Below are 26,823 nucleotides of genomic sequence, written 5' to 3'. Positions count from 1 at the left end.
TCCACGGTGAGCATACTGATAATCCACACAGCTCTGGACTCAGCGTTCGGTCTCTCATGCAGCCCCTCTCTATTGTCCTGAGCCCTTATCTCTCTACACAATGCCGGTGCCTCCTCAACAGCACAAAGCGCCGACTTGTTTCAAACCCCCTTAAAAACGTGAACTTTGAACTCTGCAATGGAGCTTAGACTCTGCAAATTTCATGGACGTGACTTCAAGAGCTCTTTCTGCAAGGCGTGCATATGCGTGCATAAGCTGCCTCTGTTTGTTTGCATATCTTTGCATTGCATTCATGCGCAGTCCAGCTGTTCGGGGTGGTGAAAACCAAAGAAAGCAAAAAACGATGATAAGCAGGCCTCTCAGTTAGCTGGAAAACCAAAAGCATCGGGCTGATAATGTCACATTTGGGCTCATTAATAGACACAGTGTTTCGATGATTGCTCAGTGCTTCAGATATGTAGATAGTGCTGTATGAGACAGAAATATAGCTGTTTGTGTGGGGTTATTATTGCTGCCAGACGTGTTGATGGGATAGGAAAGGTCACTGACGAACGAGAAAGCAACGTTCTGACATTTCAAACTGGGAGACTGGCATAGATAATGAAAATGCTTTTAATGAGACAAAACTGAAAGCCAAAGGTTGACTCAAATAGAACAAAGTTAGATTCCAGTATCCACTTAGCTGATGATTACATGTCTATTCATACCAGGATACTCACACTTATTTCACTATCAGAATAATGAACCTTAAGTTCTGTTTGCGAATAAAAAGAAATTCAAATATCAGGCATTAATGAAAAAACAATTGGAAAAGACAAACTATCGAAACACTGTTAATGCTTCAAAGGTCCGTCAGAATGAATGCAAAGGCACAAAAAGGGCTAAAATGACCTTATGTTGTGCGATTCTTTGAAGGACTTTCCCGGCCGCCACTTCCAAACCGCACCAATATGCCACAAGTGAGGATGCATTCAGTGGGGCGGTGATAAAAAGAGAGAAGAAGCGGCTGTGACAAGTGTATTATTTTCAGAGACCTGAGGAAATGGAGCCACTGCTGCGCTCTCCCCTCCAGAAAATTGATGTTTCAAGTCCGTCCGAGGTCCTGAACGCACCCAAAATGTATAGGAGGCTCTGATTGTCATTAATTCTGCAGCTGACTTTGCAGTGAGGTGTAAGAAAGTAGGTCCATCGTTCGGTAATGAAGTGTGTTTTCAGCCTGGTCAGACCTCACCCTCGCAGGCCGAATCATCACTGTTGGTATCAATCCAAGCACAGACACGACATCCCTAAATTTAAATAGGCAGTCTGGGCTGTGGCAGCACTCACGTAAAGATGAAAAAGCAGGTTCGGTTTCCATCAGGACCGCTGATGATGGGTGGCACGTGTCAGGCTGTCTGATGTTGACATCGATTATCTCCAGACTCCAGACCATAAGTGAGGAAGGAAGCCATTCAGCTCATGGTTGCTTGTCCTTTTTGCTGCCGCTGCACAGAAAGACTCCTGGTGCCTTGAAGAACTTTGTTCAGATGAAGAGGAAGAGTTTGAACTGTAGCAGCCCTGCTTCGATGCCATTCAACCATCAACAGCGTCTTTTTGTTTCTTATCAAATGTGTTAAAGTGCCTTTGAGCAGCCTTGATGAAAAAAGGTCATATTCACACACTCAGCTGTGCTGGATCATGTCCAGGGCTTTTAAAGAACACGCAGGAGATTTCTCTTTCAATTTCAAATTGAATAATTTAAAGAAATTGCTTTAATTGAGCACTGAAACTGGACTTTAAATCTCCCCGAGTCGTCAGTTTTTACCCAGTTCTGCGTAAATCTGCTGACTGTGTGATTAAATATAAATGAAGATTCCAGCGTATCTGCAGCCAGAAGTCTTTGATTCCTCCAGAGAGCCTTTTTGACCCCAACACATATATCATGATAGACGTCACGCGTGGAATACACGGCATGTCAGATGTGGGTTCTTTTTCTGTGATTCTCTCAAACAGTGGGAACATTTTGCCTGCACAATCACAGATAACCGCATTTTGCTTCTCATTCCACTCGCGGTTCCACTTCCCGTCACCTTCCAAAAAAAAAATATTCTTGTAAATTTCATTTAATTGAGTCTCTGGACATGTAATGCAGGCTGGGCAGGTGGTGGCTGCTCCACCTACACACACACTTGAAGCTCACAGCCAGCAGTATATTAACAGCTTTTTTCCCCACAGAGAGACTCGTGGCTTTAGGGTCCCGATGTCTGTGCGACCGCTGACCCATGTTATCAGCCTACCTCAGCAACCAGGCGTCCTCAAAATTAATCCCGATGCGGTCACGCTACCCCCAGCTCGCACTGATGGCTCTCTCTCTGGGCATCAACCCCCTCCGGTCCCCCTGAAGTTGGGACTCAGACACGGTCACCTGCATATAGAAATCCCCAGGAGACTCTTCTCTTTAATAAAAAAGGGACAGATAAGGTGAACAGGACTGCAGCCTGCATTAATTGTATGCTTATTTAATGAGGCAGGGAGGCCAGGTGGAACAGCCAAAACAAATCCGATTATCCGGGAGAGGCTTCTCTCTCTCTCTCTCTCTCTCTCTCTCTCTCTCTCTCTCTCTCCGTCTCTCTCATTCTGTCTTTTGTGGAATCATCTCCCAACCCCTCCTCAGAAAATACAGACAGTTGTTTGTGGTGGTGCTTTATGCTCCAAATCCTTTCTTTTGCCTCTTTTGCACAGGTTGTTGCAGCTTTTCAATATGACCCAAAAGTGCAGAGTTGTTTTAATTTCATTGAATTCGGCCCCACTTTTACACAGTTAAAGGCTTTCCATGTAGCAGAATTTGTCCTGTTTTTACTTGAATTCTCTGGTGTCCAATCAGTCAAGATATTTAAAATATTTAGTGAGAATCTCTTCAGTGTCTCTGCAGACTATACATTTGTTGAATCAGACTTTATTTCCATATCGAAGAAAATCTGGCTTGAACATTTGGATCTGTAATAACCATTAAGTCTTTGCTGTATGTAAAAATTGGGGTCTGTCTCTAGATTATTTATATCAGACAGACAAGGAATCCCTCACCCTGGGCAAAAAACACTGGTTTTACTTCCACATGGTTTAATTCCTTCCTCTAAGTGCTCACTCATCTTCTTGCTGACAAATTAAATCAAGATCAATTATGATCATTTTGCAAATCAAATAAAGAATTCCCAGTGTTCCGGATGTGGATTCCTCCTTATTTAATGAAGAGGTTTTACACAGAGAGACTACACAATAATGCATAAATATACGATTTCAGAGAGGTTCTGTGGTTCAGCAGAATAATGGAATTTTTAGATTATATGACCACAAATTCAAACCTCAACCACCAGGCAAACTAACAGAGAAAGAAATAAGTTAGTTTTACTTCACCCCCTTGAGATAAATGATACAAAATGGGCAGAAATCCTCAACTAACACATATTTTTTTTGTGCGTCAGGCACACGGTGCTGTTAACTGTTCCTATGGGGAAGGAGACAACTAACAATCAAAAACTGGATGTGTTTCTTTAAAAAAAAGCATGTCTGGAACAAAGCATACGCCTCAAAGCGATGTGCTATTCACACGGCGGCATTCAGATCACATAGAGATTGGATTTAAATCCCAACAAACTCGACACGTCTCTATGTAGCACGGCTCTCCTGCTTATCTGTATGTTGACCCTGTGGGTCCACTGGACCGCCCATCGCCGCACCAGCGGCACCCAGAGAGAGCCAAAGAACGTTATGTGCCACAGTGATAAACATTCGACCTGATTGAGTTCACCGCCTCCGATTCACGAGCGGCCGCCTGGATGTTTAAGGCGCTGGCAGAGCAGAGATACCACCAGCGTTCAGATACGGCCACGTACAATATTTTGTCAGCTTGGAACGGGAGATACAGCCTGTTTTAGCAATGCCACTGTTGTCAAAGCACCTGAGCTGAGTTTGAGGTTCACCTACTTCAGTGTTAGAAAGTTTTGCCTGTTGGAATTGACTCAAAAACTTTTTTGGGGGGGGATCGGGGGGAAACACATTTAGCTCTTCTTGTCACGAATTCTCCATCTAAGCAGCTAAGAATGACAATTCATATTCAAGGTCTGCTCTCTCTCTCTCTAAAAGAAATGATCAATTTTAAGATGACAGATGGTAATCTGTTTTGGATGGTCAAGATCAAAAATCCACCCACATGCACAAAATGCTTCTGCAGCATTATTTATGTCCTAAAGTGACTCTGCCTAAATGATTCCCTGCTAGAATGAGCCAAATTGAAAAGGAAACCTGCCTTTCACTAATTCGGGAATTAAGTTACAATTCCTATCGTCTTTTCAATCTTGCAGTTGTATCAAAGTTCCTAAACTTTCAGAAATCAAAATGGAATGAATGTCAGTTTAGGAATAACATGGTCAGACACTAAGAGGTTAATAATTTGAGAGCTACTTTCTGCCATCATTCTTCATCATGGAAGCCAGGCCGTTCACCATTTTTGAATATTCTAGAAACAAATGGCTCAGACTTGATAATTATTTCGTCAGAACATCGGTCCTAGCCTCCATTTCCAGGTTTCAGCAGCTACAGCCCCGAGCTCTTAACCCTGACATTAAAGTCGGTGACTGTTACACAGCAAACCCGTGTTTGGCTGTCCAAGCTGCCTGAAGGTCAATAAGTATTACAACGCTACTCGTGGCGCCTTGTACCACACTGCTGGAATTTGATGGCTGTTGATAAACTGCTCTGATGCCCAGAGAGTTGATAACAGGGATCGGTGTGATCCGTCTGCTCAGCTTTAGTGAATCAGAGTGAAACGAGACACACAAGGACGCTGATGGACACACAGAAAACCTTCATGTGGGTCTCTTCATAGAGGGTCAGATTAGCTGGTTCAAGGGAAGATCAGCTGTTCCTCACAATGACAATATCATTATTGGGCTCTGGTTTGGTTTCAATTTCTGATAGGAGCCGTTTCTTCTGACACACCATCCATATTGTTGGCTGTTGGTTTCTAGTCTGGGCGGCGTGTCTGATACAGCCAGAATACTTGAAGAGGCAGCACAGCAGGTGGTCTTTATGTGCAATCCCTAAAGCTCACGCCAAACCAGGCATCCAGCTCCTGAGAGAATGGCTAAAACCGTCAAAACTCTGAAGTATTCATTTACCGAGCTTGAACTGAAATAGTCCCAATGCTAGCTAGCAGGTCTGCAATGCTATCACTAGCTGTGGGGACAGAACTGAACTCCTGAAGGTTAATGAAAAGGCCGTGATTCCCCATTAATTATTACTGTGTTTATTGTGCTTTTGTGTCTCCTGCATGACATCCAAAAAGTAGAAAACCCAGCAATTGCTCAGATGAACAAATCCACACAACAGAAGCACTCGTTAACGCAAACACTTTATACACAAACAACTACAGTACAAGTCTGAAGTTGAGATTGATTAAAGAGCTAATGAATTTGGTGTTCCCACCTGAAACTGTATGTTTGCACTTGATTGTGCTCCCTCCCCCATGATTACCTCTCCTGTTTTGGCCGGCTTTTGTTTTGGTATGCAGTGAGCCAGAGAATGAGGAATGTCCTAGTAAATTTCTGGTATGCTGGGATATGAGGTTTTGAGTGTGCCCATGCCACTGGGAGAATTGAGCTTCATGATGGGGGCACAGGCACTGATTTGGGATTTTCCCCCTGGGTCTAAAAATTAATTGAATGTCGCCATTCAAATAATTTTATGCATTTGGTGGCTCTAATTAAGGAAATGACCCTGTTCCTTTTCAGACCAATAGGCTAATATCCCATCACGCCAGCAAAGACCTGAGGGGATCGCGGTCGTTTGAAAACCAAGCCACAAAAACAGTCAGCATTGGGTTTGGACCACAGATTTTAGTCAGAGGAGAGCAACAGAATCTTGGCTGATAAAAAGTCTTTGTGAGCAATTTCATGCAAAAGCAATCGCATCCTGGAGAACGTAGACAAATAGTGATTATGAGCAACCTCCCTGTCAGGCATCATGTTAAATCAACGACTTCTCAAGAATGTGATGACAGGCTTCAGATTTTAAGGTTTTGTTCACAGTAGCATCTCGTCTTTTTGTTTCCTTTTTTCCTCCAGCTCAGATTGACGCGTATTGACATCAGCAGCGACAGCAGTGGCACTGGTACTCGGGGAAGCCTCTCGGAGTCTCTGGAGGTGTGCCACAGTCCCAGCCCCCCACGCATCGATTCACTCAAGATTAAGCCACTGCATGATGCTTCACACAGTAGGGCTGGTGCAGCTGATTTACTATCTGTGTCAGACTTAAGGTCTCTGGCAGACCCCCCCTTGACCCATTCCTTGCCTCGGAGGAAAAACACTAGTTGTCACCATCTGCTTCTGCTACAACCAGACCACCCAAATGGATGAGTAGAAGACATCTTTCTCAGGTTTGGACCTTCTCACAGATCCTGCTATGACAGTGTTATATCTCATTGCAGCAAAGTGACATGTTGCCCAACACACAGGCACAATCTCTGTTGTGCGGCTGTACATGAGAATGTGGGCTGGAGGCTGTCTACATTCATTCCTTTCAGCTGTCACAAAAGATGACAAGTGGATGGTGACATGTCGGTTACATGTGGGAAAGACTGACATTCTGAGATGTAGATTTGTGGATTCACAATACTGGTTTAGTCATTCCAAAAGGAACTGCTAATTTAAAACAATACTTCAAAAAAACTCCCATATGCACAAAATTAAGGAAATGTCTATCTGAATCAAAAACCTTTTTAAAATATTGAATATGATTTACACAATGTCATCATCTGCTTAAATGATAGAATTTGAACGATGTGCGTAATATTGCTGAATCGAACGCTGTGTCAAAAGGAATCTGGGATTAAATCGATGATGGACAGAAACTTTGCTCATGTGCTGGTGTTCAAGAACCGAGTTTGACATACGTGACACTACCTGCAAGGCTCAACGGGCTTTTGGGTGACGTAGTTCACCGCATTAACCGAGAGCTGCATTACAGGCGCGGATATCGGAGATTTGAGACGAGGCTGTGACAAGAGAATTTGATCCCTGCCTAAAGCCTTTTTAAAGCACTGGGATCAAAATCTACTCTAGACAAAATACTTTCCTGACCTACGGGTCAAGGAAAATACGGACAATCTTGTGTCATCTTTTGCAAACACAATAAACTGCTGCCATCTGCATGTGTGGATCTAAAAAATAAAAATGTTGACCTTTGGAGGAAGCAGTTCTGGGATTCAGTTACAGCAGCCTGTGGAGCTCCCCTGTGAGCTGCTTCCACCATTTTCCTGGTTGCATTCACACTGTTGGCAAATGTGACACTGAATGCATAAATTATGAAGCTAACTGCTCGGTAGACACGGAGCACTATCTTCCATCCGCAACCTTTGTGCCCGGCAGGTAATCCCGGATTAACTAGTTTATGGTGATGCTATTCTGATGCACGCTACCTTTTTTGTAAACTGCCTAAGAGCTGTGCCCCTAATTTCAACGTTGACCCACTCAGTTTCGTAACCACCCTATGGTGCACGTCCAGAATTATCAGTTGGGTGGGGAGGTGAACGCTTGTCCTCCAGTGTCGTATATGTGTCTAGAATTATCTGTACAGCAGCACCAGGATTTCCTGTAAATGGCTGTGAACTTTTTAGAGGCATTTCATCGTGGTGCTCATTGTTATATGACAATCATTACACCCTAACACAGCTACAGCACTGATAATTCTCATTTCCAGTGGTTTGGACCCTCCCCCGCATAATAATTCCTCATTCTAAAGGCGAAAATCTTGGTTCCTCCTCTGAGATCACACAAAAACAATGAATAGTTCATGAACTATGGAGCAGAGTGGTCCCCCAGTATGAAAAACCTTATTAATCATCACGACCTGTTAAGTTTGAGATGTTCATCATCTGGTCTCTTATAGTCATGGTTCAGTAATTCCTAAATGAATCCAGTGAGTGAGCTCTGAACAGGATCCACAGGAGACAGAAGCTGATTACATTCCATCAGATCATGGAGTTGCTAAGAGGATGCTTAGGATTTTGCCACTGAAGAGCTCGGTGTGATTTGACCCGCATTTTCGCGTCTTTATATTTTTAGTCATGACCTCTTTAGACTTCACGTAAAATACTATTGTTTGAGGAGTCAAATCTAGATTTGGAACACTTCGGCTCACCCTTTCTCAATCAGTGGTGACACTTTTTGATGTGATCAGCGAAGCGCTGCTCGTCCCATGAATAGTCAGATGAATCTGGCTGGAGGGAGAATGTAATCTGGGTGCAGTCAGGTATGGCTTCCGGAGGCGCGCAGCCCGAGAGGCGGGCATGTAATCAGCAGCCAGAGTTGTCTAATTGGCATTTGGCTTGGCGAGACCCAGGCAAGTCTGCTCATTCATCCAAGCAGAATGAATTCTGTAACCAATAAAAACATGAAACAAAGTGCACACATTCTAGAAGTGAGCATAAATGGCCCCGAGCAAAGACCGAACGGCTTGTGCACATGAAGAAGTGTGGTGACCGCGGTAGGGGGTCATCGCCAAGTATTAACTAACACACTAACAAACTTCTATGTTCTTCCAGAGAATGTAACAGCCTTCGTTAAAGCTTTTATTCTGCCTCCAGCACTATAAATACCTAATTTCCTTGATGAAGTCAAGCAAAAAAAAACATCAGGCACCACTGTTTTCAGAAACACCATGTGTAAATAATCCTGGAAATCACTTGGATATTAGGATAAAACGTTCACTTGCTGTGTTGTGTTGATCCAAGCTGCAATTATGGATTATGAAGAAGATTACCTCAGTATCATGACACATTTGATTTAATTCCAGAGCACCTCTGAGTTTACATGAAAACATTATTTTCTTGGCTGAACACTGACACAATTTAATTGGCACGGCAACAGTAAACAGCCGCACTTGCGTGGTGGTCCCTTGAATGCCACCCAAACGACCTATAGTTCCTTTCAGGATGTGAACAAAGGACCTCTTTGGGTCTGCTCTAGTTTCTGGCACAGAATTCCTGGAAGCCAGGAAGCCAGCATGAATTAAATGGTATTTGTGGTCTGGTGGGGGGGATATGTTTTGCTGTAGCTGTGTATTTGGCCTGTGATAAAGGCATAATCCCAGCATTGCCACAGACTTTGAGAGGCAGTCTCGGGAAGGCTGCGAGACTTTAGAACTGTCCCACTGTTAATCTGTCATGTGGCTGAGGGCTCATCATGAGCTGTCGTAGCTTGAATGTCCTCGCTTGTACTATTTAGTGTCCTTGCTGCCTCTCCCACTTAAGTCCCCACCAGTGTCCCTGAAGTCTGTCTGGGTTCAGGGTTTAAGGCACCAGGTCACATTTTCAAGCCAACGTGTCAGAATAACACACGGTTCTTTTCTGAGCCAAATTACAGCAGTTCTGCAGGGGACTACTGGGGATAGAACCTTGTTTTTGATTTGCATGATTGCCAAAAATCACTCAGGTAGGGACTGCACCGAGGCATGATAATAACCAGTGTCACAACACCCAAAGTGCCTCCGTGCGGCGAGATTTGTTCAGGTGAATTGAACTTCCTCCGTCATTAATACCACGACATCAGTCTCTCAATACATCAGGCGTTACACATTCTGCTCCAGTATTCATTAATTTTTGCTGTTGGTGAAACACAATTAGAAGCCAAGTGAATCCACGGTAATCCCCAACACTCCCAGGACATGAATCGTAGCAGCAGGAGATACGAATAAATGAACCGCAATAATAACATACTAATACCCTGTATTATTCCAAGCTTACAGCTTCAGTATATGTTTCCACTTCTGCCTTGGGAGGCTGAGATGCCTAAAACACTTTATCAATTATTTCTGGTTTACAGTGAAGAAGCAGCAGCCTCTCGTGCAGCTGCTAACAAACAAAATAAGAGGCCCTGATTTATATGTACAGTGGTGTTTCTGCAGGTGTTAAGACTGTTTTCAGTGGGAGTGCCTCCAAACATTTTTAACAGCTCGATCTCATCTGATGATGCCCTGTTTCTGGAAGCGAGATGCTCACGAATTCTTCTGCCTCCTTACAGGAATGAAAGAGGAAGCAATGGGCCGGATGATGACTCTAAAAGATGATTTTGGGGTCATTGCGTGGACACGGCGTGCAGGGAACTACCTCAGCCTTTTGCTTCTTTTGTCGCTTTTTTCCTCCTCAGCCCTGTCAGACATCCCCTTTCCTAAGAACCAACACTTTTCATGGAAAACAGGTAAAGCCAATCTTCTACACTTCAAACTAACCAGCATTTATGTTTTTGATCAGTTTACATCTACATGACTTTAGGCACTTTTCCACAAAAAACCCTTTTAATTTCCCTTTTTTGACAGTCCAATTACCCTGTGAAAAAGTTGGCTCAGCCTCCAAAGGTTCCTAAAAAAGTGGTAGGACTTTTCAGTTTTAGTGAAACTCTTGAGTTGGTAGGGGCCTTCGGCTTCGTTTTACTGCCACCTAGGGGAGCGGAGGCGTATTACCGCACATTTTACAACTCCTCGACATTTTTCTGAACTTTGAGGTGGAAATGTAAACTACAAAGATTACCAGGATCTTTTTTAAAATCTTACCCAGGTTAAAAAAATGAAAATGAAAATGTTGGTGGAAATGTTATTATAGTCAACTAAGGGTGTCAATACTGTTTAAGGTGAATAGTTTAAACTGACACACGAATACATGTGCTCTGCTGATTGCGCAACCCCCCCGGAGCTAGTCATTACTGCTTTTTACTACATTTATTGTCAGTGCTGCCAGTTTCATAGAAAAAAAAGAAATCCTCCTCTTTCTTGTGCACATTATGAGCACCATAAAACCCATAAAACCCTGCATTTGGATCGGAGATCATCAAGCCAGAGAGCCTTCATGTGGACGTTCTGTCCCTTCCGTGCCTGTGGTGACAAGAATAGCCATAACGATGTGTGCCGGGTAGCGTGACACCATTAATGAGCCATTGTTGCACAGTAAATAACCATATCCTGGATTGTCCTGCTGACAATTTCTGACTGTGGTAATGTCCCATAGAATTCATTTAGAGCAACAGCGTGCTTCTGTGGATCCAAATGTTCTGGTTGCAATTATCTCCACTATGTTACAAAGATGTTCGTGCAGCAGTGGAATATTTTATGATTTACTTTTCTGTCTTTGCTCATGTCTCATCTCACCATTTTTCAGAAGGCATCTCTAGATTCTTTGCTCACTGAAGTGGCTGAATAATATAATACCAATTAACAGCACCTCTCCCAAGCAGTTTAGGGGGGAAACAATCACCCACCCAAAAAAAAATGCATCACTCGCTTCTGCGATGAGCACCTTTACTTCTCACTCTGGTTGGGTAATGACACTGGCCAAGTGATAAACAGATTGATTCATTTCATTTGACAGCCTATGTGTTTATAAAGTAGCTTAAATGGGACGATGCATGGAAGGATTTGTAACACTCGTGGAGTTAAGGAGAAGAAAACATTGTGTTTGATGCAAGCGTAGTTCCCAACACTGTCAAATGGAAAAACGCTGAAACTATAACAGCGGAATAAACACGAATCCACATGGCAAGTGTCTGTTGTCTGCAGGGTGGTCGCTACGACGCAATATTCACAGTTCATTTCTCCCGTTTTTTCTTTTTCTTAAGATGTTTGCTCTCTTAAACCTCACAGAAAATGTCATTACACACATCCCCGTGAGTTTGTCAATTCATTGTTTGAGACTCTGAGGCAAGAAAAGGCAATTTTCAAATGGCAAAACCTTCTCTACCATGAATACCTCCTCCCTAATGTCTCCTGTTCCTGTAAAAACCTCAGACGCTGTAACTTTTTACAATAGACTGCAGCACTGCGATGAGACATGGCGCTGTGCTTGGTATATGGGGCTGAAAGTTAAACAGTCCGCTGGGTCACACATCTGTCCGCCACTCACTCTCTCCACAGCTTCCAGCATTATGGCATAACATCCATCCCACCAAATATTGATTTAACTTCTACCCCGTCCTCTGTGACATAATAAATTTGAACAGGGGCTGACAAGCTCCTTTTTTAATTTTGGACTTGTCAATGCCAGAAAGATGTGCCCTAAATTATGCACAGCACCCTTTTGTGTTTTCAGTAGATCTATCTAGGCCAGTGCCATTGTGGACTAAAGCTTTGTTGGAGCCAGCTTCCAGAGCCGTGGGTGAAAGCCCATCTCAAACATATCCCAGCCTGACCTTCACCAGCGTCTTGGAAAGCAGAATTAGGCAAAGAATTGCTAATTAATGGCTTTACAAATGGAACTGTAGGTTTATAGATACAGCATCACACCAAATGTCCCTTACTGTGAAGGCTTTAGCAAGTGGAAGCTATAAAGTTCCAGATGACACATTGGGCCCACAGCAAAAGTTTGGTCACCTCCATAGTTAATGCCGCCTTTGGAGAGTGTCACAGCTTGTAAGTTCTTGTCTGAAGGTTTTTCACTCATTCTTTTATTACAAAAGTCCCCCCACTCCTGCAAGATTCCAAGCATGGCTCCCTGAGGTCTATCTACAGAGTTCCAATGATGTTCAGGTCAGCAGACTATGAGGGCCGTGCTGCAAGGCCTTCCGCTTTCAGGACTTTGAGGTGTGTTTTGGATCATTACCCATTTGTGGAAGCCCTCCTGTTTTCTGTTTACAGCTGGTGCTATGTTCCCTGCCAGAATTTGTTCATAGAAATGAGGGGAGTTTTTCTTTTGTCGGGGACCTGACGCACAGGACTCCAATGGGAAATACTGACAGTAAACTATGTTTATCAGCTTATTTAGTGAGGCCATTACTGTCAAGCAAACCAAATGAGCAAAACAAAACAACAGTGAGGAATTCAAACAATTTCCAAATTACAACAGGAGGTAGATGCTTGATGGCTAAGGCCAGCCTGGGACAGGTGGGGAGGAGATACACCAGGAGAGCAGCAGGATGATTACAAACAGGTAAGACACATGAGGTGATTAGGTTTGGGAGGAAAAGAGCAACAGTTGGCTCTTCAAAGTGAATGTGATGACAGGACATGTCAGCCGGACCATTTCATTGACAGAAATATATTATGTTCTTTAAAAAAAAAAGAAAAAAGCTTTTACATTTCAGTTTTGGGCCCGTATGTACTCATTTGCAAATTCCCCAAACTCTTGCGCCATCAAAGCTGGAACCAAACTATATCAGCCCTGCCACAAGCTTCTGTTGTTTCTGAAAAATAAACTCACAGAAGCCCATCTGCTGGGATCGAGACCGCCACCGATGGGTGTGAAAACAACTGTTGCCAAGGAAAAAATAGTTTCTTTAAATGTCACCACTATAGCATGACCCCTCTGTTTTATCAAGGCTGAAAGGGTAACGATTAATAAAAATAATCACACATCGCGGTGCGTTTTTCCCGTTTTTTGTTGTGAAGACGGAGTCAGGGCGACACACACGCTTCACTTTTGAATCCTTTTAACTGTTGACAGAATACACCCACAGTTATCCTGCAAATAATCCATAATCACTCCTCCAGAAGCCTGAACTGCTGACCCAAAAAAGTTTCGCAGCGTCACATCTTTTGTCTCTTTGCTCCACGGTGGCAAAGTTTTGTCTGCAGCCAACACAGAGAAGACGGAATGATCCTGGAGGGCTTGTTGTATCTGCGCATCCTCGCCGAGCTGCCCTGTCAGCTGTTGTCACAGACATTTATTCCTCCTCAAGGATCTGAGATCTTTTTCTTAAATATCTCTATGCTTCGTCTGATGGTGGTGCTGGAGTAGAGATTAAGGGCTCTCCAGACTGAAAAGGTACCGTTCTCTTGAGACCACCATTCTGAACTATACACACCGCTGCACGCAATCTAGTCAGGAAAAAGTGCTTATTTAAAGTTTGACAAGTTGAATAAAGATACAGAAGCAAACACACAAGCTGGGAAAGTAAATATTATAGTGGGCTCTCCTGTGACCAGAGCTGAGGAGAAACCAGGAAATCACAGTATCTTCTAACTGCGCTGCCACAGCTCATGAAGCAAATGGTGCTGAATTTAAAGTGACTCTGGGATAAACAAGCCGTGATGGAAGTGCACAGGTTCTGTGTCACTTCTGGATTCACACATCTGCTGCGTGACAGCAAAGATCTCCATAAGTGTCTGTTTTATCGGTGTTTTCCTCCATCTCGTTGGTTCATGGCGTCGTTTCGTTGGATATCAGGTGCACAATTTAGAGAGTTCACCCCAGTGTTCGTTAGCATGTAATTTATTACCACCGACAACAACATTTATTGAAGTTATCACTAGTAATTAGCCTGATGCTTATATTGTTTTAATGGCAGCACAGTTTGCTGTCAGTCACATAAAGACTTGCTGCCTGAGCACTGATTTGTAGAGGACAGCTCCTCGTACCGACTGAATTCCTACTCCACATTGCAGGGATTATTGGAACAGGGAAGGTTGACGCGCACAATTTCCATGTCACACGCAGACACAACATTATTTCCATCAGTTTTACATAGAATTACACTCCTGTCGGCACTCAACACATTCTATTGCTTTATTTTATTTATCTATTTTCCCTGCATGAATAGGAAGCAGGGGAGGTGTTTCCATGGTGATTGTAGCGCCTTGATTTATTATCAGCAAACATGCAATTAAACTAATTAAAACATACGCTGCAGTAAATATTTGATTTGCCTTTATTTATGTGCCAAACCCTTTCCAATTGAAACCCCACTGAAGTTTCCGAGAGAGGCTCAGAGCTGTCATTAACTGCCTTTACACGCAGTTAATTAAAGGGAGAATTGAATTCAAGGAAAACATTGTTTTTTTGCTCGGGAAAATCAAGCCGGTCATTTTTACTTATTTACAACACTGGGACTTAATGTAGTTGAAAACAGCACACGTCACACAGTGAACATCCAAAGTCTTTCTGGCCACTACGTGGCTGTTCCCATTGATCTTTCCCCCCTTTTTTAATTACGGGGACAATTTGCTATTTGTGCTTTTGGAGAAACGGATTTAATGTGATATAGATTTATGGCAGCGTACCTTTCACGGCTGTTTACACAACCCTGAGTGTAGTTTTATATTTAAGTGCCTCAGCTAGAGACCAAAGAATAATTGGCAGTTTCATGCAGCAACCTGCCCCCCCCCCCTCCCACACACACACACCCACACACCCACACACACTCCACTTAATAATCCAGAAGTAGAGTAAAATGTGATTAGCTGCACAAAATCAGCAAAGGAAAACAACAAAAAAAATTCACATGTGCCTCATTCAATTACACCGCGTGCATAAACTTTGTGACCTCTCTGTCAGATCTATAAGACACAATTAACTTGGAATTCTAAATCTTAATGAGTTTTACAGCCAATACAATTAGCAGCTCCGCAAGAAAACAATCAAGAAACCAGACGGGTTGCATAAGATTTAAAAACTTTTTAAATTAGAAAAACATATTGTCCCTCTGCCATTGAAGGTACTTATTGGCCTTTGATTATTTTGCTGATTCCTATTTAACAATGTGTTTTTATTTCTTTTTTCTTTTTAATAAATTAGCGCAACTGCAGTTTGCACTACTAAATGAATGTCTGATGGGCTAGTGCACACAACAGCGCAGCCGGACGCCTCGATAGGCTGCTGCTAGTGAGTAATGACAGTGGGAGCGCAGAGATTTAAACATTTTGTGTGGACCGAATGCATGGATTAAAGTTTATTAAAGTTGCGTCCACGGGGCTCTGTGATGAATGTGTTGTGTAGCTCACTTGTTTAGCAAACATACAGTGATGGCTTGCCTTCAGGAAGCTCTTTAATTAAGATCTGTAATTAAGCTATTTAAAATTAAACAGCTTCAGGGGCAACTCAAAGCGACAATCACACACTTCTACCAAGATTAAGACTACGATGAATCCTATTACTTTTACTTATATTCTCTATCTTGTCCTTTTCTCCTGAGCAACACAATCCAAGAATAATAATCACGTATTTGTGATGGTTTTCAACAAGGGATGGTTATGTATGGTTGGTGGATTTATGGCTGGGTGTCAGCTCTCTGCAAGTCTCTCGGTGTAGCGACTTCTCTCATGGCATGTTCCTGCAGCTCTGCCTGTTTTGCGCACTCAGCAAACCCAGTGCGCAGCGCTTAAATTTGTACAAATGTTCGCATCTGCAGATTTATTCGTTCAATGTCTCGCTCATTGGGCCAGAAAAAAAAATAGAATTGAAATGTGTGAGGACATACAGAAGGGACGAGGAGAACAGCCAAGCGGATCACAGCGATCGTTGGGCATTACAACAAGGAATTTGGAGAAATTATATCATTTCAGCTTTAGGTAAGGATGGAGTAATGAAGAAGAGCTGTTCAGTGGACCGAAAGAGCAGAATCAATGATTTGGGTCGCATAAGTGAACACACACTGCTTATTTTTGCCTCTACAGCTCTAAAAATGACCAAATTGGCACTAATAGAGAGGCAGATATAAAAATATGGTCTAATCGGGTCCAGCCTGTGGACACACTGGACATCTGAACCGCCGTTATGATTTCATAGATTGCATGAAAGGCTTTTCCTTTCATGCAGCGGTCTGTTAGGCGGCTGGCAGATGTAAAAGGCTTAATGGAAATGAAGCGCTGTGGCGTGTGGAGAAGACGTGGCTGGCTGGATTAGAGGCTCAATGATCCTGAGCACAAGAAGCAAATGAGACACAAGAATACTCAGGAGGATTAAAGGGCCGGGCAGGCTGAGGTGCATCACTCACGGAAGAACAACAGCTGAACAGCTGAAGGACTCGTGACTGCACACGCTGATGTAGCCACGGCAACGTGTTCTACAAGTGCGTACCATAGTCATATTAACTGGTATTTAAAAAAAAAGCTGACAAACTGACTTTACAAGTATTTATTTCCCAACATCATATTTCTAAAGACCTCAGCCAGCTTTGCGTTGGTCACGTTGACACAATTGCAAGAGGGGGTGTTTATCGTCCGTCCCAAAGGTTAAAGGAGATTACTGAGCTGTGGTTGTGGCAACCATGGCCAGGAGGCCAGGTCAACTCATCGATGATGGAAATGAGACCGTCTGCTCCCGCAGCCGTCACTGAAAGGCTGTGGGGACCGTGGGCCTGGAGACTCAGCACACGTCTGAGAAGCTTTATCCCTCAATACACGTCAACGTTAGTATGGTCTTATGGTGTCTGTCAAACTCAGGGAAAGCATCAATCTCTTTGATTTATTCCAATTCACTCAGTCATAGTAACAGACACAATATTTTTGGAACAGGGAATAGATTTGGGAGGCCCCTGGATGGATCTAGACATCCGGAACGAGCACGTAATCCTTAATAATTCTGTTGGCTTTTCAGGAATTTTCCAGAAAATATGGTTCAAGGGTTTGGGTTTCAAAAGGATGAGTGCCAGTAAAATGCTATAAAATCTAGATTAATTAGGGTAGATTTGGGGATTAAAAGTCTTGGATGAGTTGAATTTTGATGCTGAATTTTGAACAGCATCACTATCCAAGACTCATCCAAGACTTAATTAATCTGAGAGCTACCATGACGCTTGTTTTAAAAGTGCTGGAATTATAACTCTGAAATAAACTAAAAAGTCATTTTTGGAGAAATAATCTCCCAGTAATGAGAGGGGAAACTGTAATCCATCAGTGGCTTTTCTTTAATTACAGGGGTGAGTTTTAATACCTCAATGTTGCTTGCCACAAAGGTTCAAAAAAAGGGGAAAGAGGAGAGTAAAAAGACCTCCGTGCATCAAAAATTCAGAATTTAGGACACAAATAATGACAAAGCCGGCAAACACAGTATTTATTTATGACTTCAGAGGGCCTCCTTCACGCCGGCTTTTTCTCACGCAGCCGTTTGATGTGTCACTCCTGATCCAGTTGTTTCCCCCTTCATTGTGTAAATGCAGCACACCCTTGTCCTATTCACATAGTATCAATTATACATCAGGGCGTCACAATTCAGCAAGTCGTACAAAGGGATCTTCCTTCCTGTCCGCCTGAGCTCGTGCAGAGCCGGAGCTCCCGAGGGTTGGCCAATTCCGTTGCATCAAGTCAGCCTGATTAGGATCAAGGTGAATAAAATTCAGTGTTCACTAGTTTAGTATTGATCCAACACTGCAAGATCTCGCTTCTACTTGATAGTCTCCCTTTTTTTCCTCCCTCCCCTTGAGCGCACCCCTGCCAGAAAACATTGCCAATAAAGCAGAGCACAAACTGACACCGTGCTTTTGTCTGATTTAAATAGGATCAATACAGAAATCAACACATCTGCAACCTTGATCCCACCAGACGGGTCTGAGGAACAAGTCTTTCACACTGAAGGTGCCGAGGCCTCATTTTCACCTCCCGTTGATTGACGTGCTTTCTGGCATCTGAGGTTGTCATTAAAGACTTCCGGGTAACCCCTGCGGGAGTTCCTGAGAACAGAATGTGCAGCTGTAATCCAGTAAGCGCGCGCTCACATAGGACCCAGTTGCTTTCAGAGCGGCTCCACGCATCGGCAAAAATGTTCTTATTCCGGACAGATTTTTTTGCCAGTGGAGCATGGAAGGAAGAATGGAGGGAGCACTCACTGAAATGATTAGGGAGAGAATTCTAAAGAGCTCCCGTGGCCGCTGGAAATAACCTGTCTGCAGTTCTATTGTGTAAATGATGTGAATCACAGATAGAGGCACTTCTCATTGAATGACTCCTGCAGCTTCAGTTAATACTAATGTTCATTTCATTCTTTTTTTCCTCGGCGCCCTACATACACCATCAGTCCGTTCGGCATTATTACACATGGTTACATGCACACTTTCTTTTGCTCTTCTCATTCCAATAATAAATTAATCTGGTGCTACAATTCAGGTCAGTTATTTACATAATGGGGTGTAGCCCTTTTAAAATTATGAATAATGTGAATACATGGAGAAGAGGATCTATTTGTGGCATTTTGGGCATTTCCAATGGCACAGAGCAGATCCCAGATGTTAGCTTCGGTCTTTCCCACTCTCTCTTAAACTTCTGGAGCTCCAGCTCTGTGACAAAGGTAGGCTTAGCTTTAATTTGACCCTAAGGACAGCCGTGACAATTCCAGTACAACTCCAGAGAGCTCTTGGCCGAACTGTCTCTTATTTTGACTCGGATTCTTTCAACTGTCTTCTTGCCTCGTTGCTTCCACGGATTCTTTTTTCTTCCAGGTCATTCCATTTGTTCCATTTGTCCGCGCTGTTACCTTGGGGTACCGACATTGGAAAACAGTTGCCCAATGCAATTCACTTGAATCATCAATCAACACCATATTTTTCCCCCTATGAGATTCCAGGCAGGGTGGCAGAACATCATTGCTGCCTCTCAACACCTGTGCTGGAATAATACACTCTGATTCTGTTAATCGCATTGAAAAAATTAACATTGCCCAAATCAGGCTGCCCAATAATAATGATATTATTATTCATCAATAATAATGTGGTCAGCCAACATCTTCGTGTTCATGAAGGCAGCACAAAGCTGCTAAAGGAAGCTTCACTTATGTTTGAGGTTCAACCTGACCCATATGCAGAGATTTCTGTAATTAGAACCAGGAAAGCATCTTCCAAAGCCTTCTGCAGTCTTGTGTTTGGAGGGTGGTACAAATGACCTTGAACCTGGGTGTTTTGGACCTGAGGGGGTTGGGGACAGACTAATTTGTCTCCGTGGGTACATCCTCTGCTGTGCCCTGACAAAATTAAGCCTCGCCGTCACGCCTCGTTACTACCGGTACTCGCTTCTCCCGTTCCTTATTTTTCTCAGGGGCGGTTAACACATGCTTGTTGTTCTGTGTTCCATTTTCCCTCAGCTAAAAAGAACCAAGTAAGTCTGAGCACAATAAGAAAATCCAGACAATACGCATGGACCTAAGTGCTAAAAATGGCGTTAAAAGTGGAAAAAAGCTCCTTTGTGTTCATCTTCTTCATGGTGGAGTTTCTTTGACAGGCTGTTCTCTATGTTGGAGTGCTCTGCCATCAGCACAAACGCCTGCACCCCAGACTGCAGAGAGAGGTGGAAGTAAATGGGTTTCCAGCTGATAAGATTTCTCATTTCTGGCTGCTAGTTTTATTTCATTTCTGCCACAGTGTTCTCCTTTGTTTGATAGTTAATAACATGGTATTTGTTTCCTGCAGGTGTATGTTACACTTCACTTAAAAGATCTTAGACTAATGGAGGATGGGACTCCTTCCTTTTCTACTGCCCACTGTCGAGGAAATCAAAGGGAAATGTTAGTGATGTTTGAACAGCAGCCTCTACGGAAAGCTCCTAAAATAACCTGTGCTGTTTGCTGTGTATATAACCCAGTGGGGGGAAACAGGTGAAGCCAAATGGATTTTTGGTGGGGGGAGAGAAACTAAATCCCATATGTATTTTCTGAGTTCTGAGCACCATCTATAAAGAGTGCTTGTATTATTTCACCCTTTGATCAAATGTGGCGCTGAAACATTGTAGTCAAAGGAAGGAGAGGCACATGGAAATGTGTGGAGGAGAGAGGCTGAGGGAAGGGGATGCAACAGCTGCATCCAACAACACAAAGACACTCATTACAGTCAGAGTTGACCCCAGACAATGGCCACACCTGGTGATCAGGTGACAATTACGTGACTGGGACAGGAAAAGACCTTCCAAAATGCCGTCATGACCTGGACGTACAGTAAGTAAGGGAAGGAGATCATTTAAAAAAGCTCGTTTTTGAATGGAGCGGTCCCAGTTAGAATCTGGGTTAAAAACACCACTGTAATTTTACTTCTTCCTGATCTGACTGAGAACTCATCCGTTTCATCACTCTTCAAACCACATTCACCCTGAATGCTTAGATTTTAATATAGACTCTGCAAAGAAACATACAAAAAAAGGAAAAATATCAGCTAAAGAAAATGACGTCTCTGAAATAAAAAAGAGATTGATCCATAACCTGAGCACTTTCTTTTATGAGTATCTGCTTCAAGATCAATCACTTAAATTCGACTCCAGACTTTGGTGCATTTTAGTCCATAAAATGATTTCTTTACGCAATAAGTGTTTTAAAGCATCATTATTTAATTTGTTGGGATCTATTTCCTTCATCCCTGGAGGATTAGAGTGAGCTTGTGGTACATTCATGGACCGTAGTAATTATATTTGAAGTTGGTTTTTGAATGTACCGCTTGGTCTTTGCTGACAGTTTCCACCCTGGGATTGAACCCTAAATAATTATCTACTGTTGAGAGCTGAGGGAGAGCGGGACTGAGCTATTACACAGCAGACACACCTGATTAATTAACATTGCTAATGTCCTCGTTTTCATATAGTGTTTGTTTAATGTGGCTGTTGAAGGGCAGCAGGAGGTGTGAAGAAAACAGAGAGGCTGTTGAAGGAAATCTCTGCTCAGATTTTCTCAAACAGGCGTGTGGCTTCCCTTCTAATCAGAGCTAATTAATCATTAAAATCAATCTTTTCCCTGTTACTTATTCAATTTTGCTGCCTTCACGCGACTCCTTCTGAACATCAGAAGAGCGAATTCAACGGAGCGTTTGGTGCGTCGTAGATGTAGAAAGATGAAATAATGTGAGCTGACAGAGAGGGAGACTCTGGGCAAGAATGGATGAGACTGAACGACGCAACCTTGCTGACAAGGACAGAGCAGAAATATTCTGCACACACGGCCTCATTTGAATTAATAGTCTGGAGATGCTGGCACCAAGACTGATTCCTATTGAATGGATCGGCCGCATTAAGATTTTGGTTGAACTCGTTTAGAAGTCTCACCTGTAGCATAGAAGCTATCAGTAACCTCAACATTGTTTTCGGTAGAAACTGTTAACAATTGGAATTGAGGCTGAGAAACCAGCCCTAATTACTACTGACCCGTTAAAGGTAATTATCATTATTTATAATTAATCAGCCATTTCATTGATATTACAGTGGCTGGCAATAGTTGTTTTGTTTTTTTAATTTCCCTGGTTTATTCTGAGCAGGTTCTGCACACATTTGTCAAGTCGATGCATCTTCCATCTACTTTGGCCTAATCGGAGCTTCACAAGACACGCAAATATGTTAAATGGTGAGTTTAAATTGCCTGACAACCATCGACACTTCAGGTTGTGTCTATAAATCAGTTCTGTCCGGAGCCAATGGAGAATATTTGTTTTAGGAGTACAATGAATAATGGAATTGCTTTCCTTGTGAGACCATGCCAGTTCCCAAGAGAACAACAGAAATAACTCAAGCAAAGCTTAAAAAATAGGACGTCTCTGAACTCATTTCGTTTAAACACTCGGTTATTATTGACGACCCACAGGATAAAGTAGTTGTAGGATTATAATTGGTGGGTTATATTAGGCAGTTGCAGAGTGCTGGGGCCTGATCATACTGTAGGCCTTTGAACTGTGTGCAAAAATAAATGGTTAGAGTTGGAGAAGCGGAGTTTTATTCAGACAAAACGCAAAGCAGTGAGCGAAAAACTGAAATCTAAATTGATGCTCGCTCGGGTTAAAACAAGTGAGCCCTTTTTAAAGATACAGGACGTCATCCACAATTCGAGGCATCTGTTTTGTGTGCAACATAATTGTATCTGAACAGGAATGATGGGTTTATTGGTCAGTGTATTTCAGCATTGACAGTCATTATGGTCTCTGCAGCTTTGAAACCAAAGCCAAAAAACGGCAACAACTTTCACCTCCGCTAAAGTGACTCTGTTAAAATTACAATCTGAGATAGTGAGAAGTCTAAAAAAATCTCCTCGGGAAAAAAAACAGGTGGATTTATAATTAATATTCTCTTTTTGCCAGTATCTCGCCTCCTTTCTGTGGGGCTGCACAAAAGGGCGAAGCACAACTGGGAGCTGTCGTTCACACAGATTTAAATAAGGCGCTCGCAGAACTGGAATTTCAATAAGATGTAACCAGGGGAGAGAACACGGGTGTAATAATAAACAGACAATGATGGGAAAAGGGTAGTGGTGGGTTTTGCTGTAGGGGTGCTTGAGGTGCTCTCCTTGATCAGGGATCATTCCCTCAGAGTGAGTGTTTTGCAGCACACTGCCGCTCACCGATAAACAGCACTGGATTTGACTTTGACATCAAACATTGGACACTGTGACACAGTCTTTGGCTGGAGTTGCAGAATCCAGGGGAGAACATCAGTGTGAAAGGTGGACAAACCAAATATTCCAGTTAATAACAGCTGGACTCACTTCATCACGTCAAAGTCGCGAAAAGAAAAAAGAAATTCTTTGGAGGCCAAAAAAAATTCTACATTTTCAGATCAGTCGGGGATTCTAATGTTTTATTCCATCACTGGACATAAAAGACTTTTGCCAAAAGACCCACAAAATGCTTTTCAGAGCTCCGCGAAGAATAAACGAATCCTGATCAAGGTCTTCAGCGAGGTTAACTTCTCAAAAATGAGTTTCAGCTTCTGTCCTGACACCGCACAAGACCAGTCACATTCCATCTCTGCAGCTGCAGCTGTCGCAGAAGAAACATTCCAACAGCAGCATTTCCCCTCAGAGCTGAGAAGGAGAGCTTTCATCGGATAATTGGGACGATATATGAGGGCTCCTGTCAGCGTACTCCATCATTTAGGAAACACCTCTTGTCGCAAAAGTGAAATGTGGCACCGGAGACCGAAGCCTCTGCCTGCCACGTGCTAGCCGCTTTGATTTGCAGAACATCGCCCTGCTTATTTACTGCATTAGCTTTGGCTTTGTTCAGGAGATCAAAGGCAGCGAACAGACGTGGCACCTTTGCTTTGCTGCGGCGCCGCTCTGTAAACAGCCGTGCTTTTCCTCATGTTTGCAGATGTTCTTATCAAGAACCACTCTAAACAAAGACACAAGATCTTGAGATAAGTGCACATCGCCGTGGTCATGAAGAACAGACTTGTGAGCGATACGATTTGAAATACATCAGGGGCCAAGAGGGAAGAAATGGGCTAATATTCTTTGTCAGATCAGCTGAAATTATGTCTGGGATACAGCACATGGGAAGTGACTTAGTATGCAATACGTTTAGTTTAATACAAGTAGGGAACCAGGCAGTATAATTAATGTATAGTGGATACACCAGACATCATCATTTTTCTGCATAATTTTATGAGTAGAAAAGGGACGTAGACTTTTATTCGGGGTTTGTGGACTGATTTATTACTTTAACTGTGGCCGCCGTTGTTTTGCTGCACGTGAGGCTCCGTTTTTATACACCGGTGCTGCCGACTCGATGGCGAGGGAGCAACTTGGTGGCTCTTTGGCTGTTGCCCCTTGCAGGGAGTCGACGGCGATGCACCAAGCGATCGTTGCTGGTGATGCCGGGACATTAATCGGATTCATGCTCCCTCAGCTCAGATTCGACACATCAAGATTTGGATTAGTAATTTGGCTCGTGTGAGATGGAAAAGTCAAAGTGCTCGTTCGGGACAATCAGAGCCAGCGCAAAGGCAGATTCTGCCATTTCAACTCCTGTTTGAGTCAGTTTGGCTGAGATTGATGCCGCCTGCAAGACTTTAGCGTGAAATACACCACACTCTCCTCGGTGACATCCACAGACGCACGTGCATGTGTGTGTAGATATCAATGTTTAATTAGTGCCTGCAATCTTAAAGATTCCCTCTCAACAAGAAAAAGAGATCACATCTAAACAGAGACGATGGATTGGCCCCTGGGATTAGAATGTGTTCTTGATTTTCTGCTTTTATAGGTTTTTCATGTTCTCTACACACCTTTTTCACTTTTTGATGTGTCTCTTTTGATCATCTCCTATCAGCTGTCTTTTCCCCCACTTTGGTTTTAGGCTAATTGGCCGATGCTCATGTTTATATTTTAAACGTTATTAACATCCAAGTTTATGTCTGCAGTGCTTCTTATCACAGCCTTTGTTCTTCTCATAAAATGACTTCCAGACTCTTTGAGATAAGATGATAAAATGCACTTTTGTAAAAATCCTCCCACAGTCCAAAAAGATGCCTAATTCGATGATCGGAGACCCAAAATGTCCCCTAAGAGTGACTGGTGGCGCGTCCATAAAACTGTGATTGTATTCATGATAATCATCGGTTATTTTCAAGGCCTTTTGGTTGGACTTTTTCCAAGGATAGATTTCTTCTTTTTCCCCAAATTGGGCTGGAATGAGCACTGGCATCGTACTATGTTCCTAGTTCATCGCTGAATCGTCTCCACATCGCAGAAGCCATAAAATGAGCCGCCATCTGATTAATAACTGAGGGAAAAAGGGAGCACAGATGACAGATGGGAGAGTGCTAAAGTATTTAGCCTCTGCAGGTTATGCTCCAGAGGCTCTCTGATACAATTGCTCCTTGTGAGAGAAAGTGTCTCGGCTCAGCCTCATTGAATCAACCCAGAGCCTGAAACAGAAAAACCCAGTGGACAGAGATGCTTTGCAAAATAGGACTTTATTAATGAACTCCATTTTCAGCCATAAACAAAGGACGTTTGTTTGAATGGTAACTGAATATTAACACCTTGAAGTCACATCTTATCATCATCGTAGAATATTCTACACTATCGAAGAGTTTTTTTTCCATCCACCAAGGAGATTATATTGTCTTCCACACATTTGCATGAAAAAAATGAATTCAAAGCCTTTTGATGTTCGTAGCAAATGGCTTAAAATCCAGAATTCAACCATTTCTTTTTATTTGACTTACTGCGAATAATTAAAATGGTGAGCCATTTGACACAACGCCAAACTCTGCACTCTTATTTTGAGGGTCACATTAATAATTCTATTTGGAGCACCTTTGGACCACCTTTGCAGGTAATAGAACGTTTTTTCTCTCTGGAAGGTTTTAATTTGTCCTGTTTTCCTCCCAGTTTGTTCACCGCATACAAATGGGATGTTGCAGTGTTTGAGTGTTTGACGGGAGGCCTGAACACTCAACAGTGTTGAACAAATTGGCTTCCTCCATAAAAAAGACTGTTTTGGATGATTTTTGAGAAAGTCTGAAGCACTCAGGGACAATTTAAAAGCATGTATTTCCTTTATTAATCCTTTATTTCTTTTTAGGGCTACAGGCTCTTTAAAAACATGTTTCAGCACCACAGGCCTTCATCAGGGCAACGTGAACTTATTTTCTCTCGCAACAGCAAATATTCCACAAAAACAGAAGACACTTTGATATTTACAGAGAAACCCAAAACACTGAAGATTAACAACTCTGGGTGCTTAATTATATACTTTTTGTTGTCCTTAAATACAAAGTGTGCACCCAGACATTTCTGTAAGTTAAATCCTGTCAGCCTACTGAGTTAAACTGCACTGGTAGAGAAGTACTCGTCTTCCACTTAAGAGGGAGCAGAGTGACACTGCTGGAAAAGCTGTTTAACCTTGAGAGAAGCTGTAGGAAAACCTCTGGGGTGCATCAGCAATCACAACTTAAATGAAGTTGGAGCAAATTTTCAACCATGAAGCCAGACCACCATCCTCCCCTTTAAACACATCTGGAAAGTACAGCTTCAAAACCCTTTGCTGTCAGACTGTTCCTTATCCTTCCTACAGCTCATCCAACTAATTTCTCATTTCTTCTGGGTCTAAAATGAGCATATTGTCTGTTTCCTCCCAAAAAAAAAGAATTAACGCTTTTCTTGAAATTGTCACCTTCCAAAAAAAGGAAAAGACATTTTACTGAAGGAATTGCATCTATATTTATTATTTGGATCTAAATCCTGATGTCAGAGAAGCAGAAACACAGATCAACAGACAGACGGAGGTTTAAACATGTTTGTGTCATGAACATCAGTAAAACACAGAACTAAGTACTGGGATTTACATGATTCACAAACACAACTGACTGAACAGATGGAGGAACTAAACCAAATTAAGGTTTATG

At 42.7% G+C, this 26,823-nt stretch overlaps 1 protein-coding gene across 2 annotated transcripts in view; it reads left to right on the top strand.

Annotated features, from left to right (window-relative positions):
* The window catches only part of thsd7ba (thrombospondin, type I, domain containing 7Ba), a 105,906-nt gene that overhangs the window by 20,527 nt on the left and 58,556 nt on the right, over nucleotides 1-26,823 (top strand). The window contains exons 2-3 of one of the 2 annotated variants that reach the window (XM_057040551.1): nucleotides 6,102-6,412; nucleotides 10,056-10,232. In XM_057040551.1, the coding sequence (XP_056896531.1) occupies nucleotides 10,058-10,232 (175 nt within the window). In that variant the 5' untranslated portion in view covers nucleotides 6,102-6,412; nucleotides 10,056-10,057. The remainder of the gene's footprint in view (nucleotides 1-6,101; nucleotides 6,413-10,055; nucleotides 10,233-26,823) is intronic. The other variant, XM_057040559.1, reaches the window with a different exon arrangement.

The sequence above is a fragment of the Takifugu flavidus genome, chromosome 1 (genome assembly GCF_003711565.1).
Source record: "Takifugu flavidus isolate HTHZ2018 chromosome 1, ASM371156v2, whole genome shotgun sequence".
Taxonomy (NCBI): Eukaryota; Metazoa; Chordata; class Actinopteri; order Tetraodontiformes; family Tetraodontidae; genus Takifugu; species Takifugu flavidus.
Note: the sequence above shows the minus strand (reverse complement) of the source record. Positions and strands in the feature narration are given on the sequence as shown.